General features: G+C 31.8%; 1 protein-coding gene across 3 annotated transcripts in view; it reads left to right on the plus strand.

Moving 5' to 3' along the window:
• LOC143240964 (CUE domain-containing protein 1-like) overlaps positions 1-18875 on the plus strand; it is a 61304-nt gene that overhangs the window by 16900 nt on the left and 25529 nt on the right. For all 3 annotated transcript variants that reach the window (XM_076484289.1, XM_076484288.1, XM_076484290.1), the window contains exons 4-5: positions 14392-14541; positions 15053-15122. In XM_076484289.1, the coding sequence (XP_076340404.1) occupies positions 14392-14541; positions 15053-15122 (220 nt within the window). The remainder of the gene's footprint in view (positions 1-14391; positions 14542-15052; positions 15123-18875) is intronic.

Consider the following 18875-nt stretch of genomic DNA (forward strand, 5'->3'; position numbering starts at 1 on the left):
TGTTTTTTATTCTTTTTTGTGGAGAGTTATGAAATATTTTATTTATATTCTCTTTCAGTTTTGTGGGTTATTCTGTTGCAGTTACAAGTGTTCATGACAACAGTTGCTGCAGCAACATCACCAACCATGCATAATGGATGTGAATCATGACTTTTGGCCCATGAAGTGATGATTCTGGTTTATTAGGAGTTGAACAATTTCATGCAACAAATTGAGGATTGTTCTATTGCAGTTTTCAGTTCTTGAGAAGTTTTGGATTTGGACAACCTTTTTCCCACTTAACATGAATATTAGAGAGGTGTCTCTTTGGGGTGCTCGTCCAGACCTTGTTCCTCTTTGATAAATTTGATTGCTCCTTTTGAGGATTAGCCTTTGGGTCATTATTTTAGTGTTTCCTCATCCTCTGGATATTAGGATTCATGTAAGTCATTTTGGGGAAGTATTTGCATTTAGGTGCTAGTATATCTTATTCTTCACATGTTGTGGATGGCTATGCTTTAGATTAATCTGTGATGATGAGAAAACCCACTTATAGAGAATTATATATTTATAAACGGCTGGTATGGGTAAAGAAAGCATTAGTAGAGGAGTGAATAACATTACCAAAGAAGGTTGAAACGTTGTTTGCTCCTTTACTAGTGCTTTCTCTTCCAATACCAGCCATTTTTAAATATATGCTTTAGATTATCATCATTTTAGCTTCCTTTATTTTGACTGAAACCACTGGCATCACATTTCTTTTAGCAGGGATCAGACCCCAATAATACAATTACTTTTTCTTATTTTTGTCTTACGTTGACAACCCTTCTTAGGTCAGAACTAGTGGGGACTAAACTCCTTCACTTTGCCCATGTGTGGAGGTCATTGGCAGTTGATCCATGGGTTTGGAACGTAGTTTTAGTAAGTCTGTTCCTTTACTTCCATTCATTTCCCTCAATGTTTTGCATTCCTTTCCTTCTCTACGTGTTCTTGTTTACTGTCCACCCAATTCATTTCAGGACCTTTGTTTATACCTTTCTGTGGACATATGGCTGCTGCTTAACTGATGGTCAGAACAATACTATCATGGATGTTCCTTTTCCTCCTTCTCATCCATAATGTTACCTTTTAAGGATTTTTTAGGCCAATGGTGTCTTTCCTAGCCCTCTTTCCATATAAATTTTGTAACTTCTCGCTGCATGTTGGGCTTGTTGGTGATGGTTCACTCAAAATTTTATGGGAATCATGTAGATCTCCAGGCAAGTGGTGCTTAGTTGACAGACCTCTATTTTGTTACACTAGATGCTCTGTGTTTTGGCCTATTGCCAGCCCATCACTTTTTTAGCATACCTAAATCTGGGTGCCCTGAATCTTGTTGCAGAATAATTATCCTTTCTCAAAAAGATATTTCCTTGCAGTTTTGTCTTTGGATCTAGTCAATTTTGGGGTTTTATGTACTCTTTTGGGTGTCCCAGATTTGGACACTTTTTCTAGTGTTCTCAATACACCACTTCCTTGACTTTGTCCTCCAGTTCTTCATTTTCTGGTAAAAGTAGTCAGTGCTCTTAGCCTGGATTGTTTGGGTTGGTAACTTTTTGCATATATTTTTGTTTGTGTCCTTGCCATACTTCAGACCACTCTGTGTAGTGTTATGCTCCTGGTTACATATTAACAGGCTCACACTAGTTTTTTGTCAACCACATTTCAGCCTGCATCATCCATCTGTTCCTGCACTCTGTCTTTTTGCATGGCTTTGTTTAGTCCTTTGTTTTAAGGTATGGATTTTTGCATGTAGCTTTCTCCTTTATCCATCTTGTTGTTTCTTCTTACATTGTAGTTTACCTACACACATAGTATACATCCAACCTTTGATTTGTCTCAAGAAGTTACGGTCCTTCCCATCTTACATTTCCTCATATACCACGCTTTTTGATGTGGTTTTATGAATGGGGTCTTTTGATTTCCATCTGTTGTGGCTATAGGGTGGTATTACCTGCCACTTTTTGGTTTCCCAACTTTGCTTGCATTTTTCAGTTACCAGTCTTATCCATGTTGTTTCATTCCTTCCATTTTTTCTGCCTTCTCTACCTAGCTTCTCTTCTGGATTAGCACCTCGATGTAGTCTTCCATGTTGGTCCCTATATTTCATTGGACTTTTAATTTTCATTAAATACTTTTTCCTTGCAGTTATTGGTGTGTAAATTTTGTTGTTCTGATGTGTTCATGTTGGATGTTTGCCATGTTTTTGTTTTCTTAGTTCCTATGTTATTATCTTCTTGAATGTTTGAGAGGGCACTTCTCCTTTTTGTCCTTTTACCATCTTTATGATTGTACTTATACTGCCTGCCTCTCTTGCCTGATCAGAGACCTTTGATGGCATATGGTACAATGTACTGCTCCCTTACATGATTCTTGAGTCCAATTGCTTCTTTTGTCAATTCCTCATCTCTCTAATGACTATTTTTACCCATTTCCTTTCTTGATTGAATTTGCCTGGTGTTCTTTGTTTTGTTTTTTTTACTTCAGATTCATCAGCTTACCATATCCATAGTTGCACATTGCTATCTTCCCTTGGGAAGACATCATCAGTGCAGTACCTGTTTATTTGTTGGTGATTATGTAGTCATTAATTTTTTTGCTGGGCCCATTATTGTATATTTGGATCCTGCTTTGTGGATAATTTTGCCTGACCTGAAGTACTTAATATGAAATCTGCACTATACAACCTATGATCATATACCATACTAGAAATCTGTGACAATTAGGATCTTCCTACTGTAAATTTTATGTATGATTCCAGATACTGTCAGGTCTTGGTTTATCAGTTCTATCCACTGTGTATTGAGATACAATATTCTAATACATCACAAGGTTATGACACACCTTTGAGATGGGGTGTTCTACAGGACCACTCATAGGTATATCTTGTGGTCTGTTACTTCCTAAATATTTGTTCTGAAGTGTACACTCATGAACGAATAGGATTAAAGTAGACAGGGATTACTGTCGATCTTTGATGACCTGTGATATTGAGTCTGTTTTTACCAGTGACCCAATATACAATTCTAGGTGCTACCAGCTATTGATTGGTCAACTGTGCTTTTTCAGAATAGTGTATTGATGTTACTTATTCCACTGTCTCTGGTGCTGAGGTCTTTTGGACTCTTCAGTGCATTTTTTTCTTTCCTACTTCTAGTGGAGTATGAAAGACTATTTTATAGATTTTAGCTGCTATTTGATGGACTGTGAAGGCCTGTCCTCCTGAGTTTAAACAGTATCACTCAGTTTGATAGTAGGGTAAGGTGCATTATGCTTGCATAGATAACATGATTCACATCTTACTGCAGATCTGATGTATAATTCCAGATGTTGTCAGGTGTTGGATGTAGCACTCTGCCAATGCAGTTTTAAATCTGTGACTGATGCACTCTTCTTTCTGCTATCTACAAGATATTGATTCCTGGAGAGTAGGAACCAGAACAGCCACATAAGTCATCATATGTATTTGACTGATATTGGTTGACGTCGAATTCCCATTTATGGTCTGTTATGCCCTACCGACTCTAAAACAGGAGGTTCAATTCTTCCTATAATTTTTTTCTTTAGGTGTGTTCATGTTTCTGCCTAATTTTAGTGATACATTACTAATGGGCAAAGGTATACCTGACTTAAAAGTGGTGTGATCTCCCACAAGTATGTTGTTTTTAATACCTTCACACACCCTATGGTTTTTCTACAGACATTTCCTAAAAGGGGATCATCTTCTCAACAGCTCTCCACAGGTTCAATATTGATTTCTAGTTTTGTAACCAAATAAGATTAAAGGCTATAAGAATTGTGCTTTGTCTGAGTGATGATAACTTCATGTTGACTAATTTACATTAAATTTCATACTTACTGGACGGGTTGGTAATAAATTATAAACAAAGAGATACCTAGAGAGAAAATGTAGTCATTCACAATGCTGGGGAAATTGTTTTTGTTTTTTTTAATACTGCCTTGTGAAGTGAAGAATGTAAAAGTTATATTAAAAGTTAAATTATGAGCTATATTTTTATGCCAAGTTTATTTATATATCATAAGAAAGTAGCTTAATTAAAGTTTGAATATAACTTGCCAAAGTTTCCTGGCAAGTGCACAAGATGATGCCCATTCTGAAAACGTTAATTATTAAATTTTGAAATAGGAAATATGATGTTGGACCACACTGTATAATTAAGTGAAAGTAACATTGTATAGCTGCTGTTATAATATTTTCTTCTCTTGACAAAGCCATGGCTTTTGCTTGACTTTTGGGATTTCTTTGTTTCAGTTTAACTGTATTTAAAGTGCATTTGACTACTTGGAATTATCATTAGTATTGATTATTGTTAGTGTGCTGTATCAAACTACAGTCTGTGCATTATTTATCTTACCACATAGTGCATATTGCAATAGAATTGTTAGTTCTAATTTTTAAGTAACAAAAGTTCTTAAAGGTCAAGATAAAAATATTGGGCAGAATACTTGTTCTTATCTTCAGGGCAAGAGTATAATTTTTTTTTTACTCTAGTCCTATTGCTAAAATGTTAAAAACAATCTTCTTGTCTATCTTTAAAACTTGGTTGCCCATTCCCTATTCCACAAAGCACAAAAAAAGGAGATAGCTTTATGAGATCTGGCATTTATTTAACAATAAACAGTATAAAAAAATCTGGAAACCAAGATAAAATGTACTGATGGCTCAGCTGTATGCATGATTTGTAAAAATTTAAATATACATGAGTTTTATTTTCATAGGGAGGGGATATTCATCCTCTAAACTCAATCTCCACCTCCTAGATATTTTGCAAATTTGAGGGTTTTATTTCTAGATGGTAATTTTTTTTAAACCTCTATCCTTTCAGGCATATGTCATTATTTGTAAAAACAATCTTGATAAATGCAACCAGACAATATTTATACACTTATTGCATTTTTAGCTCTCACATACAATGTTCAGTAACCAAATAAGAACTTTCTCCTAAGAAAAATAATTCTAAAAAAAACATTGAATGTGTAATGCTTATTTATTATAATATTTACACTAAATGCATTATTTTCCAGACATGACACAAAGGTTCTATATGTAGATGCTGATTATATTTTTAATATTAACAAAATAATTATGTATGAAAGTATTTCTAAAAAAAGCGTTAATATCATATGTTCAGAACACTAAAACATGGATCTTTTTTAACTGTATTCCCTATCTCTTTATGTCTATTAGTTTGTAAAGTAGGAAGTGGATAATCTTGAGGTATGTGTTAATAATATTTGAATTTTACAAAAAACTGTTCAGTGTTGTGATTTATTTCTGCAGTTTTAACAAGAAATGCTATAAAATCAGAGTCAGGTATTTATTAAACAAAACTAATACAAGTTATTACATAGAAACTTAAAAATATAACTATTATACATTTCACATTTTACAAAATCTGTTATAATTTTGTAGAAAATGCTGTACATCCATAAGCCTTTTTAATCAAATGTAGTTAATTCATAAATATAATGCCATTGGCATCTGTTTCTTGGGAATCACTACATTGTGTTTTGCACATAAGTTCTATACATATGTATATATATTCTTTTGTGTGTATTTTATGATTTTTAACATTTATTCCTTAGGAGTTTACAGTGTAGTATGTAAAATATCTCATTCACAAAATGATAAGTTATGATTTTATAAATTGTATAATAAACTGAAATAGTATTTTATATACATAAAAACACACACAGAGCCGTAGTGATATGGTAGACAACATAACAAATGCTTACAGCACTAATTTAGTGGGAGTGCTGTGCTGTCATGTTGGCTCTCTGTGAATTTGTCACATTGTTGACGTTTGACGCCTGTCAAGCATTATAATGCACATGTGCTATGGCACTAGTGTTGCTGATACATCATTTGCAAGCTGAATTCCAGTGAGCGTGTATGATTTGTACGAGTGAGAACACAATTATTGGACATTTTGGTTACAACCTTTCTTTGTTGTGATGCATTTGTGTAAAAAAACTAATATATTGTTTTATTTATTTTAGAATGAGCAAAAAACTCAGTATTTCAAAACAGAAAAAGAAGAAATGCATGTCAGTTTTTGAGTCAATAGTCTTCTAAATTTATGAAATAGTGATTTTCTTCAACTGAACAACACAAAATGGAAGAAGAATTGACAAACAACAATGAAGATTCTCTTAGTTTACTGCTGTTAGCAGAAATCCAACATAACGTTGATGAATTTCAAGCTGTATTTGCTGACGTTAATTTGCCTCTATCAGTTAAAATTGAGAAATACATCGTTGAGAGGCAAATTGAATGACTCGATTTTAGCATTCCTGTTCATTGGCCAAACTTAAGTAGATTAAGGACAGGATACGTATGAAAAAATATAATAGATCAAGGTCTCAATGCAGATTATTCACAAAGTTAAAGAGAACGACATTCATTTAGTAAAGAATTATTTTTCGAAAGACTCAGATGGTGAAAAGGTATTGTGACACTGGTTGGTTTATTCTAAAAAGCACAATTCTATAATTTACGTTGTTTGCACTTTTTCTGCTAATAAAACAATAAACGTCAGTGCACTTACTTTTTCCAGTACAGGATTTAATGATTGGAAAAATGCACTCGAGAATTAATGAACATGATTGTGATAAGCAGCATGTAGAGTTTTTTTTTTCTTTTGTTTAATGGAAAATTGAAGTATTTAACATCAATAGTAAAGGAAAACATTTTTTATGATAATTATTTTGAATGAGGGAACAAAAGGAAAATGAAAAGTGGAGACTTAAGAGGGAAGTACTCAAGGGTTCAGCATAAGATCTAACAGTCTTCTTAATGACAACAGAACTTCTTAGTGAATATGAGTTAATATTGAAACATCATATATCTGAACATAAACATGAAACTTATTTTTTGCCTTCTATCCAGAAAGAGATACTTAACTTAATGGCTAATGAAGTTTGAATGATAAAAATCAAGGAAGTGAAAGAAGCAAAATTTTTTGGACTATTATTAGATGGTACACCAGATTGTGCACATAAAGAAAAAATTACAGAATTGATAATGTTTGTTAAGATTGTTAAAGAAAATAAGTGTGTGTGCATTGAAGAATCATTTATAGATTTTAGTAATATCCGTAGAAAAACTGGGTACCGTATCACTGAGAAAATTTTGAATAAGTTAGAGAAAGATGGTTTGGATGTCTCTATGATGCACACTCAATCATATGAAAGTGGTAAAAATATTAGTGGATGCAACAAGGGGGGGAGGTCCAATCAAGAATGTTAAAAGTGTTTAAATACACTCACTATATACCATGTTGTAAATACTCACTATATACCATTTTGTGAACACAGTTTAATTTTGTTGAGCATTCATCCTTTTGAAAAAAACAGTAAAAAGGTTTACTCATATTTCTACAAAAATCAATGTTTTATACTTATTAATCAGAATCAACATCTAGATATGATGCAATGACCAAAAAAAAATAATTTCTGTTAAACAACATTGCTCAACAAGATGAAGCTCAAATGCTAATGCTATGGGAACTATTAGACATCAACTCAAAGAAATTTTGGAAGTCTTGGATGAACTTAGTAAAAATGATGCAGATACAGAAAATCATCTCTTATTGATTTGGAATTAATTTTTTACTCAGTTGTCTGTGACTTATGTTTGCAACAAATTAACAAGACAATAAAGATGCCGCAGCATAAAAATTGTAACCTTCAGAAGATGCTGACACGTTTGTTGGATTTAGAATCTAAGATCGAAATCATTTAGAAAAATAGTGACAAACATTTACAAACAGTTAAAAGAAGCTGTTAAGATTTAAATATTTCAACAAAGAAAAAATAGAAGACATTAATCATGTGAAGAGTTATTAAAGACTGAAATTTCATAATGTTGTACTGACTTCAAATATGAACTAAAAGACAGATTTATTGTAAACAACGAGATTTACAGAAAATTCTGAATTTTATCTAAGTCATTATTGAATTCAAATGATGATGAAACTGTGATGCCATGTAAGATCTTATGTGAATCTTATTCTGATGATGTTGATTTCATGGAGGTACATTTTGAGTTTAGGTTATAAAAAGAACATTTTATAAACTTCGATATCAAAGAAGATATGTAACAATTGGAAATACTACAATATCTTGTTGAAAGTCAATCTCAGAGAAGTTTTTCCCAATATCGACATTTTATTGAGAATATTCTTAACATTTCCTGTTGGAATTGCTTTGACAGAATGAAGCTTTAGTGAATTCAAAATCATTAAGAATTATTGTTGAGTATCAGCAGGCCAACAATAACTAAATTCCTTTCCATTTCTTTCCATAGAATATGAAACAGCAAAATTATTAAATTATGACAAATAAAATTTAGTTTTTTTATTTCTGTATTTACGTGCTTTCTGCACTGTAAATAGTATCTTGTTTGTATTTTTGTTTATATAGAATATTTGAATGTATAAAATCATTAGAAAATATTATTTTCCTTTTCTTACTTTTTAAAATTTTTGTAAAGGGTGCCAAAGGCGAGGTTTACCTAAGGCTCAAAATATTTTCACTACGGCTGTATATTTATATTTAGGTGTGTGTATACATTATAATAAAGTTTTTATTATTTTTGTTAAATATTTTTCATAGATGTTGTAGAATTTACTGAGCTCCTACTGTAAACAAAAGAAGTGTAATAAAATTTTTGTATTAAATGTGTTTACTGCAGTGACTGTGTGATAAACTAAAAGGATGCATGTGTGTGTGTGTAGTTGTGTACTTAGCTTTTATTTGAAGCTTGAAATATTCATGTGTATGTGCTAGACTTCAACAGCTCAGAAGTTTCAGAAACTTGCATGGTTCCCTATAAATTTACGTGGAGTGTTATTTTAGAAGTAGAACAATTTTTTAAAAAAATTGTTAAATGAGAAAAGTATAATGGTAAAATGTGTTCATACAAGTGTAGGGTGATGTGAATTCCTTACCTCTGGTAAAAATATTAAATCTTTAAATATATGTAAATGTTTTCTGTTATTCATAAGCTATATCATATAAATCATATTTTGAAATAGTTCTATCTTCTCTTACTCAATGCTCTTTTGAATTTGATTTACTCTCTAAGCACTGCTAAAATGTTCATCAGTGTGCCAGTCTTTTATACCTTTTCATTCTTGCGCCATTGTAACAACGTGCCAGTCATGTGACAGCTCTCCACGAATCACCTTTACCATTGCAGCATTTTTAATTGACATTCTACTGTCAAGATGTTTTTAACTCATTCTACATGTGATTACAAGTTTTTGATTGTGTTTCATCACAAACTTATATTAGTTTCAATTTCAAGTTTTGACTTCTTGTCTTTAATTTGCATTGTTTGTTTGTTTTAGATTTTTTTTTCTTAATTCTTCTTTGTTCATGTGAATTCAAGGTTTGATATGTCAGATGATGAAATAACATCATTCATGTATTCTCTGCTCATTGTTGTGTAAGTTTTGTTTTTATACTTTTACCTTCTAGGTTAATTTAGTTTAAATTTGTGTTTGGAATTTGATTATTCCTTTGTTTTTCTTTGCATTTTTTACTTCCTTTTGTTGTTACTATTTTGTTTATAAGTTCCTTCTTTTGTTACTACTAGTTGCATGTAATTAGGGATAAGATTTGAGTTAAACTTTGTTATTACTAAATGGGTACCTTTTTTTTTCATGTTCTTTAGGGTAGATTTCAGCTTCATTTTCTTTGTCTTATAGATATTTTGAGTTGACATATAGGTTTAATATTTAATGTTTGTTTACCTTCAACATTCCTTTTGTGGTTTTGTAATTCAGGTGTTACTTATTAGCAGTTTATTGGGCTTTTTGTCATTTCCTCCCAATTATGAGGGGGTGGGTGTTTATGGCTTATTAAAACAATTCTACTCTTGTCTGTTTTACCAAACAATGGGGTACTAAGTCCAGCTTTGTGTTTTCAGACTGGATTTCTTATACCAGGCCAATGACCATGACAGGACTGTTTTGGCATGCTTTGTTCCTAGAGTTATGAATCTTGTGGCCACTTGCTTATCACATCCCAGTCAGGTTCTCTCCACAGAATAGCTCCTTCATTCTTGGATTGTTCTGTGGGTGTGTTCTCAACTGGGAACTTCACAAATATGTATTTTCGACTGAATGGAATTCCAAACTTCCTTTCTTTTTGGTCTCCAGATCCTTACCTCTCAGCTCTGCTGGTCATAGCTTTCAGTATTGATTGGAGGAGTCTTCATCTGTATGCCTACTCTCCAACCAGTTCCTTTCCTGGACCCAGTTCCCTTATCTAGATCACTACATGTTGATTTCTGCTGGTTGCTCCATGTTGGCCTGCTGAGACATGGTTCTCTCTGCTCTGGCCTTTACTAAAGCTACAGTCCCTCCTCATATTTCTGTCCTGATCTCTCCTCTTGAAACCATGATTGGATGTTTTTCATCCTAACATCACCACATTCCAGTTTCATGTGTGACTTTTGTCTGGTCCCATGCCTCAGCTGTGGGACTTACTCCTAGTGTAACATCTTTTCTTGCCTGTATCATTCACCCTTTCTCCTTGTCTGTGTACCAGAAGCATTGGCATTACTTCAAACTTTGGTTTATTGGCCATAACTTTTGACCATCCAATTCTTCTGTTCCTAGCCTGTCACAGTTTTTTTTTCAGTTTCAAATGTTGCTCTGTAGAGGGTTGCCTTCTTGAACACCTTCTTTTCTCCCACTTTCAGAATGCCTAATTTCATTTTTCTTCTGTTCTTTTTGTCTTTTTCATCCTCTGTGTTCCTTTGTTCTGTTATATTGGGTTCTCAGTGTTGTCCTTCATGCCCTGTCCACTTTTTCCTTATCTGCTATGTTATGTGGATTGTACTACCTCCTTTAGGGGTTCTTGTTCCATGGAATTTTTATGTTTCCCATAATCTTTCGCCTGTTCTGCTCACTTTTTTGGTTTGTAAACTCATACGACTGGCATATTCTGATGTGTCCATGGATGGTTGTTGTGTACATTATGTTTCTCTTTCTTTTGTGAGTAGATTGTAATTGTCCACATACTAGTCTGAACAAATATATTTTTCACTTTTTATCTGCACAACATAACAGTTCTTCTGTGGTGATTCTACACACACCTGTTTGCCTTTGTTAAACATCATATTTCAGGATCCCACCTGGTAACAGGTGTGCCTGGTCAGGTATTCTGAATATTATCTCTTGGCACTAAGTTTGAGTAGTTCAGTAATGCTCACTGTGAAGACAGAGTATTTCTGTAAGACCAGAGGCTAATTATCTAGAGAGTGTGTAAATATCTCTTTGTTGTTGTTGTTATCACTGTTTCATATCTAAAGTACTGTCACTCATGGACTTTTAAGAATAAAGCAGAGGGGAATATTTGCCCATCCTTACTGACTCTTGATTCTTACAGTAAGGGCCATTCTGATATTCAAAATAAGGAAGCACAGATACGTGTTACACTGTTTCTAGTATGTTGTTCCTCTGGACTTCCCAGCATGTATTTACACCCCATTTCTTTTAGTGGGGCACAGAAGTCTTTAACACTTCTAGATTCCATTTGGAGTGATGAAGCATGGAAGTTTCCAATAGAGTTGATTTTGTATGATAAAGTAAACTTTGTTTGCTTGGAAATAAATACATGTGTTAGAAAATTTGTTAACTTTTGGTGTATACTCCATGACTCATCCTTGCAAGAGCATATCTGAACCTGGGCAAGCAGTGTTTTGGGTATCCCATTCAGAATGTTAAAAAAAAAAGGTATCCAGCTTATTTTCTGAACTACAGAAACTTTATGAATACAAAATTGTATTGAAACATCTTTATTTAAACATTTTTAATAAAATAAAGAGCTAATAAAATTTGACTCCTTGAAAATTCTTTGATCAAACCATGCTTTTTGTCTGTAAAGTGTTTGGTGGATGTGCCAGTAAATACTACACCAACTGTTGTTACATTAACTTTATACTTTTGTATTACAGCTTTACTTTTCTGACAAAAACCTCCTGAAAAGTATAATACAGTATTTAAATATATATAGCTGGGGTGCTTAAATTGATTTATTAATATAATTTCTTATGCATTAATTGCATCAATTAGTGGCATGTAAAATAATCTATTAATAAAATTATTAATAAATCAGTATTGTAAAAATAAGCAACTAATGTTTCCAGTTATTTCAAGTATTCAGTAATCAACATATTGCCAGTATAATAATTAATTATTATTAGTTTAGATTAATGCAAGTTTGATTAGTCACTTCTCACATTTAAAAAAATCAATCAAAATTATGGGTTCTTATTATCTCTGATTTCTGTTATTCCAATTTATGAAGTAATTATTGTTAACATTACATTTATGTGGGTAATTGAAGTGCAAATGTCAAAACTTTTCTGCATAATTGCATTCAAAATTTAAACCTTTTTCAATGTATGTCAATAAACTTGGCACCAAAATGTAGTATATAATGCAAATGTTTATCAAAACTTTTAATTTCAAAAGGTAATGTTTAAATTCTTAATTTTCACTTGTATCTGTCATATGACTACCAGTATACTGAATATTTTGCCTTATATTTTCCTTCCTTATATGAGTTTCAGAGTGCCAAATCAATTAGAAACACAAGCTATAAGTAATGATACAATGATATAATAATGTACAAAATTTCAACCATTAATGGGGCTCCTCCCATTTTATGGTTTTAGGGAAGTTATCTAATTCATGCAGTACATATTGCAATGTGCCAGTCTTGCTAGTTTAGTTCTAGTAATCAGAGTTGACATTTTGCAAGAGGCCCTTGTGTGTTGACTAAAATCATTGATCCGAGCCATAATGGAATTTCTCAAACCTATTTATAGCTCAGCTAACAAGTCATCAAATTACAGTAGTTTTGAGGCATTGTATTCTAGTAACATGTATATTTTTGTATCCTAAAATGCAATGTTGAAAGCAACATGAATTGTTTTTTAGTTTTGAAAAAAATTATCTTATTGAAGTATGTCTTCAAGGACAAAAGGGCATATAAGGTAAGTGGCAAATTCCTTTTATGTATATTTTCTACATGATATATTCTTTAACAAAACTAATTACTATGTAAAAATTAAACTTATTAGGTAAATTGAAAAATTTAAATGAAAAAATAAAAATTATTGTGAAATTTTATATCCTAATTCAAGCCAATTATGTGTATATAGTGTGATATACTTGTAATTTCATCTGTTGTTCACGTTAAGTTGTCCTTTTGATACACTTGGTTTCATCTGAAGCAATAAACCTAAAAGAATATGGATGTGAAAAGGTTAGAAGCTCAGGTTGTTAAGATTACTGATTGTATTTGTCAGGATTCATACTGGAAAGAAAAAAGTATTTTCTTTTTATTTTATTTCTTCAACATTTTACTGTGTGTTAATTTCACAGTAGTTAGGATACAGAAAGTAAAGTTTGTCAAATGTCACAAAGATACACTTGATACATTCAGAGTTATAGCATTTATAGTTTAATGGTTACATGGCAGTTACAAAGTCAAGCTGGCTGATCCTCTCTGTATGCGTATGGTTAAGTGCAAAATACACAATGGGATATCCATGCTTTTCCCATTATAGGTATCAAAATCAATTTATAATTAGTGTTTTCAGTCAACTTTTGTTAGAACTTGATGTCATTTTATGAAATTAAATTATTATTTGAATGTAATTAATGAGCTGTTTGACTAATCAGCATATTCCAATAATTGATCAACCCTACTTAGAAAACCAGCATATTTATATAATTTTTTTCTGTCTGATTTGTATCGTAACAATATAAACTCTAACGTATTAAGTGTGAAAAACCAGCTTTTGAATATTAGGTTTTTCTTTGTTGTCCATTAATTCTATTATTTGTAGTAATACTTGTATTTTTGTTTTTCAAAGTACTTTTAAATTTATAATGTGTAATGTCATAACCTTTATTTTTATTTTATTTCATCCTCAGTTAAAAAATATTTCACCCTTACATCCTACATTTAATCCTACATTCTAATATTTATCATATTTTAATGGGCATAACAGGATTGGACTTTGTAATTCCTTTTGGTTTTATGGATTTTGTACACTGAAATAAAAGTGTCTAGCTTGAAGCATAGTAATAAATATGTTTCATTTATTTGTTGTTTTTTTCATTTTTACAGATTTATTGTATGTCATTTTTGATGAAGATAATCTTCAGCTATTTTTTGTAGATTCTTCTTCAGGTTATGGTATGATGAATCTTTAGTGTTGTGTCATACAAGTTCTTTGCTACTTCAAAAAATAAAATGTATGTACTCTATTTTAATGGTAATTATTAAAAAATAAAACAAATTGTGTATGATGTTTGTTTTTTACAGCTTCTCCTGATACTTCAGATGATGATTATGATGATAAATTGGACCAACCTCCTGAAGGTGTAGATAGTTTTCCACACCTTCGACATATTCATCCAATAGCTGAAGATCCTGATGCAGCATTTAGAGAAAAACTAAGAAACATGGGGAAGTGTAAGTTTCTTGTTTTCTAAAATAAATTACAAACTGTAAAAAGATCTGTAATGAAATATGTAATGCTATGAATGAACTTAACTTAGAACTTGCAATTTTGATTATGATGTATATGTTTTTTGCTTTTTTTTCTGGTGAATGAAAAAAACAGATTGACTGATATAAATGTTAAATTTTATAATTGTTATTCAGTCTCTGCACAAGTGTTTTATAATGTGATGGTCAATCCCACACTTCATTAGCAAAAGAGTATCCTAATAGTTGGCAGTAGGTAATGATGACTAGCTGCCTTCCTTCTAGTCTTACACTGCCAAATTAGGGTTGACTAGCACAGATAGTCCTGTGTAGGTTTACTCGAAATTCAAAACAAAGCAAACCAATCTCTGCACAAAATTTTCATCAACAAAACTACAAAAGTATAATAATGGTCAGTGCAAATCTGTTATAAAATAACATTCAATTAATAATACTACTAGAAAATTACCACTTAAATAACAAAATCTTTTTTCAGTATCACGACACAAGTTTACTCAACTTGCCAAGTTGTTCTCAAGAAGAAAAAGATCAGGATTCCGTCAGATGTATCCTTTCTCTGCATTATCTATTAAATACTTATGAATTATCTACTACAGGCAGTAAGTTTTAACAAAATCCTTCAGCCTTGTTTAAATGAGGTGCAATTTCAACAACCTTCTCTATACCTTCATCAGGGGAATATGCTTCTAACTTTTTTAAAAAGTCTGGTACTAACAAGTCAAAATATCATTTCAAAATTAGTGGATGAAGCACTTTTGAAACTTTTCAGATTAACTACAACCCTTTACCTAGAATATCATATTATATATAATTACATTCAATGCAAGCTAAATGAATAAACAAAATCATGTGGGAAGGACTGTGTTAAAAACAGTGAATCCCAACCTCTGATTAATTATACAGTAAAACCTATCTAAGGTAGAATCACATGGGACTGAGTAAAATTTCCAGCTTAAGCAGGTTTTCTGGCTTAAACATAGGGGACATGCATTTCCTTAAATATATATATAATTTTTGAGCAGAATGTTATACTTGCTTGACTCAAGGGAATTAAGAAGTTTGTGAATAAAGTTATTATACTGTTTATGTTATATTTATTATAATAGGAACAAAATAGACATTCAAAATACACGTAAGTACACAAAATCTTAAATTTATTTGAAGAAAATGCCCAATTTCAACTGTTTCATATTTTTAATGGGCTTTCTCATATCATTAAAAGAGAATGCCAAATCTACGGCCTTTTCATGAAATTCATTTTCCCCCCCTTCATTTTTGCATACAATTTGATGGTGTTAATATAACTCAACACTTGTGATGAAGTAGGAGTTTCTACTTCCTCGCTGTCTTTTCCATTTTGTTCATCTTCTGAATCTCTCGCACTCTTACCATCTTGTGATTCTATTACAAATTTCAAATCAATTTTGTCAATTTCTGTTAACACATTTTTGTCAATGTTCACAAAACTTTCCACGTTCACAGAATCATCATAACAAACAACTTCTCCACAATCTCTGTCATTATCAAGAATAAATCCACAGTTTCAAAAGCATTTTATTACGCATTCATCTTTTCCGCATTTGATTGAATGACTTAAAAGTGCAATTGAATCTAACACGTAATTTTTCAAGGTCATTTCAGATGCTCTCTTACAGTCGTCCATGTTTGCAATAACATGCTGAAGCATCAATTTTCTGTATTTCAATTTTATACACTGTATAATTCCATTATCTAGTGGCTGTAGAACTGATGTTGTACATGGAGGTAGAAAAACTAAACGAACATTTGAAAGCTGAGCTTTTGGGTGACAAGTTGCATTATCTAGGAAAAGTAGAATATTCCTATTTGTTCCATCCTTTTGTTTAATTTGTTCAAATATTCATCGAATATAGCACTTGTCATCCACACTTTATTATTCACTTTCCATTCCACAGGAAGTTGATTCTTCCTTAAATTTTTGAAACAGTGCGGATTCACTTTTACCTATTAGTTTTCCATCAGCAAATGCGATCAAAAGTACAGTCAGTCATTTTCTTTTCAAATAGCAACCTCTGGAATAATGATGGCAGAAAAAAGAACAAATATATTTAACCACTACATACTGTAACAAAATATCTGAGAATTTATTAACATTTGAAGAAATTATTAATTAAATAAGTTAAATTTAATCAAAAACATGTTTCCACCTTACTCAAGTTCTAATCCTACTTGATGATAGATCAAGAAGGTGAAAGATAGGTTTTCGTTTGCGTTATGCAGGTTCTGTTATATAAAGGGCTTTTTATAAGAGAAATCGTAAAATAATGCGGCAAAAGTTTAATATTTCCAGCTTGTACAGGTTTTTCCTCTATGCAGTTTCTGGCTTAGACAAGTATCATAATAATAAATTTTCAAGCCATAAACGAAACACTTCAACATGAAACAAAATACACAGCATATTTTTAATTAGCAGCAATATAATTACTATAACCAACTTGCTGGGCTGAATTATAGTGTCAATTTAATATGTCATCTAGTTAAGGCTTTTATACTTCATAAAATTTGAACAATGCAATGGACGGTACAACATAGTCAGCGACCATTCACGTACACTGAATAAATTTTAGTGAAATTAAATAATTACATCGAAATGTGTGTGTGTGAAATATTTTATGGTTTTCTACAGAAAGTTAGGTATGTTATAATAAAACAATTTTAGTTGCAAAGCCCATTCATATTCTCTCTAATAATGCTTCTTAGACAGTTTCTTCTTTGGGATAGTTTCCATTGCAGAAGTCTGTCATAAGATTGTCATGTCCAAAGCACATCTGTCCTCCCTGGATGCTTTTTCATAACTAATCTGTTGTATGAAGATGATTATTTTCCAGTTCCCTCAAAAGAGTTTATTACATAGTAATTCACATACATTGTGTCTAGTGACTTGTATATTTTCATGAATACCCATCCAAATCTCCAGTTAAACAGGAAATATTGCTGGAAACTTTGTATTCATGAACCAGTGCCATGTTTTGGTCGTACAATACCAGCATTTCTATATTTGGTAAAGGGTCTAGAAAATTGTTTTAAAAGGAAGCAGGGTTCACCTTGATATTTGGATCCACTACTGTGCAATTTTGCTTTTCTTTTTGCAGAAGCAACTTCTGTACATGAGTTTTGTTGGTGTATGAGGTGGAATTCTTCTTTTTCATGTTGCATACTATTGCTTTGGAGATATTAATTGTATTTTACAATGCTCTTTGTGTTTTGGGGCTCTTACCTATCAACCTTATTGCTATTAACTCCCGACATTTTCACGTTTGCATATGTTAAGTATTTGCACAATAACTTTTAATATAGCACGTGTATCTTCACAAAACTGGATATATTTTTAGTAAAGATTACAAGTATTTCATGTACAAAAAATCAGATTATTCAATGAAGTATTTTTACTGAAGATTTGTTTGTGAAAATAGTCTATTTTGTTACTAGTCTGAGTTCAAAGTGATTTCATGTTATGATTAAAGAAGCTATTCTTCATACCAAAAATCTCAAATATTAATTGTCTAATATCCAAAACTGCCTAAATACATTTCAAATGTATGTTTTCAGTAAGACATTATGTTTTATGTTATTTTCTATTCTCTAACTACGTTGGGCCTGTCACTTGACCAACCTCACAACCATCATAAAGATTAGGAAATAAATATAAATTATGTTTTTTTTGGTACTAGGATGACTACATATCACAACATGAAATTATAAATGTTTATTCTAAGTAGCTTAAGTCTCATAATGCTATATATTTACATATACATTTATTACTTTTTATTATGTTGACCTTCCAGGCATGCCTACCTAATATTAGTATACAGCTTGCATTGTAGTGATGCACGTGCACTCAGGTCGTATATTCAGTAATATAAAACTGACCTGTAGTTTGCCATGTCTATGGCTGTATTTTAGTGGACTAATATTTAGAAAACTTGGATCAAAAGAATGTGGTAGTCTTTACACAGGTTAAAATGGCTGAGAAAACCACTCTGGAGACATTCTAAGCTGTTGATTGACTATTCACATCATACACTGTAGTAAGAGAATAAAAGGGACTGTTTCAAAAATTAGAGAGAGTTGAACCAGGTACCACTGTGTTTTGTTCAGTACATAAGCCATATCTCAGCAAAATAAAAAGATATCAAGTTCTTGTTTTATTTTCTAGCTCGCCAATATTAGTAACTTGAGTTCCTAATTTGTACAAAAATATGGAATTAGATGTTTGTGATGACAAAATACTAATTTTAAATAGTGTTGAATTCAACATA

Source organism: Tachypleus tridentatus, chromosome 13 (genome assembly GCF_004210375.1).
Source record: "Tachypleus tridentatus isolate NWPU-2018 chromosome 13, ASM421037v1, whole genome shotgun sequence".
NCBI classification, from domain to species: Eukaryota; Metazoa; Arthropoda; class Merostomata; order Xiphosura; family Limulidae; genus Tachypleus; species Tachypleus tridentatus.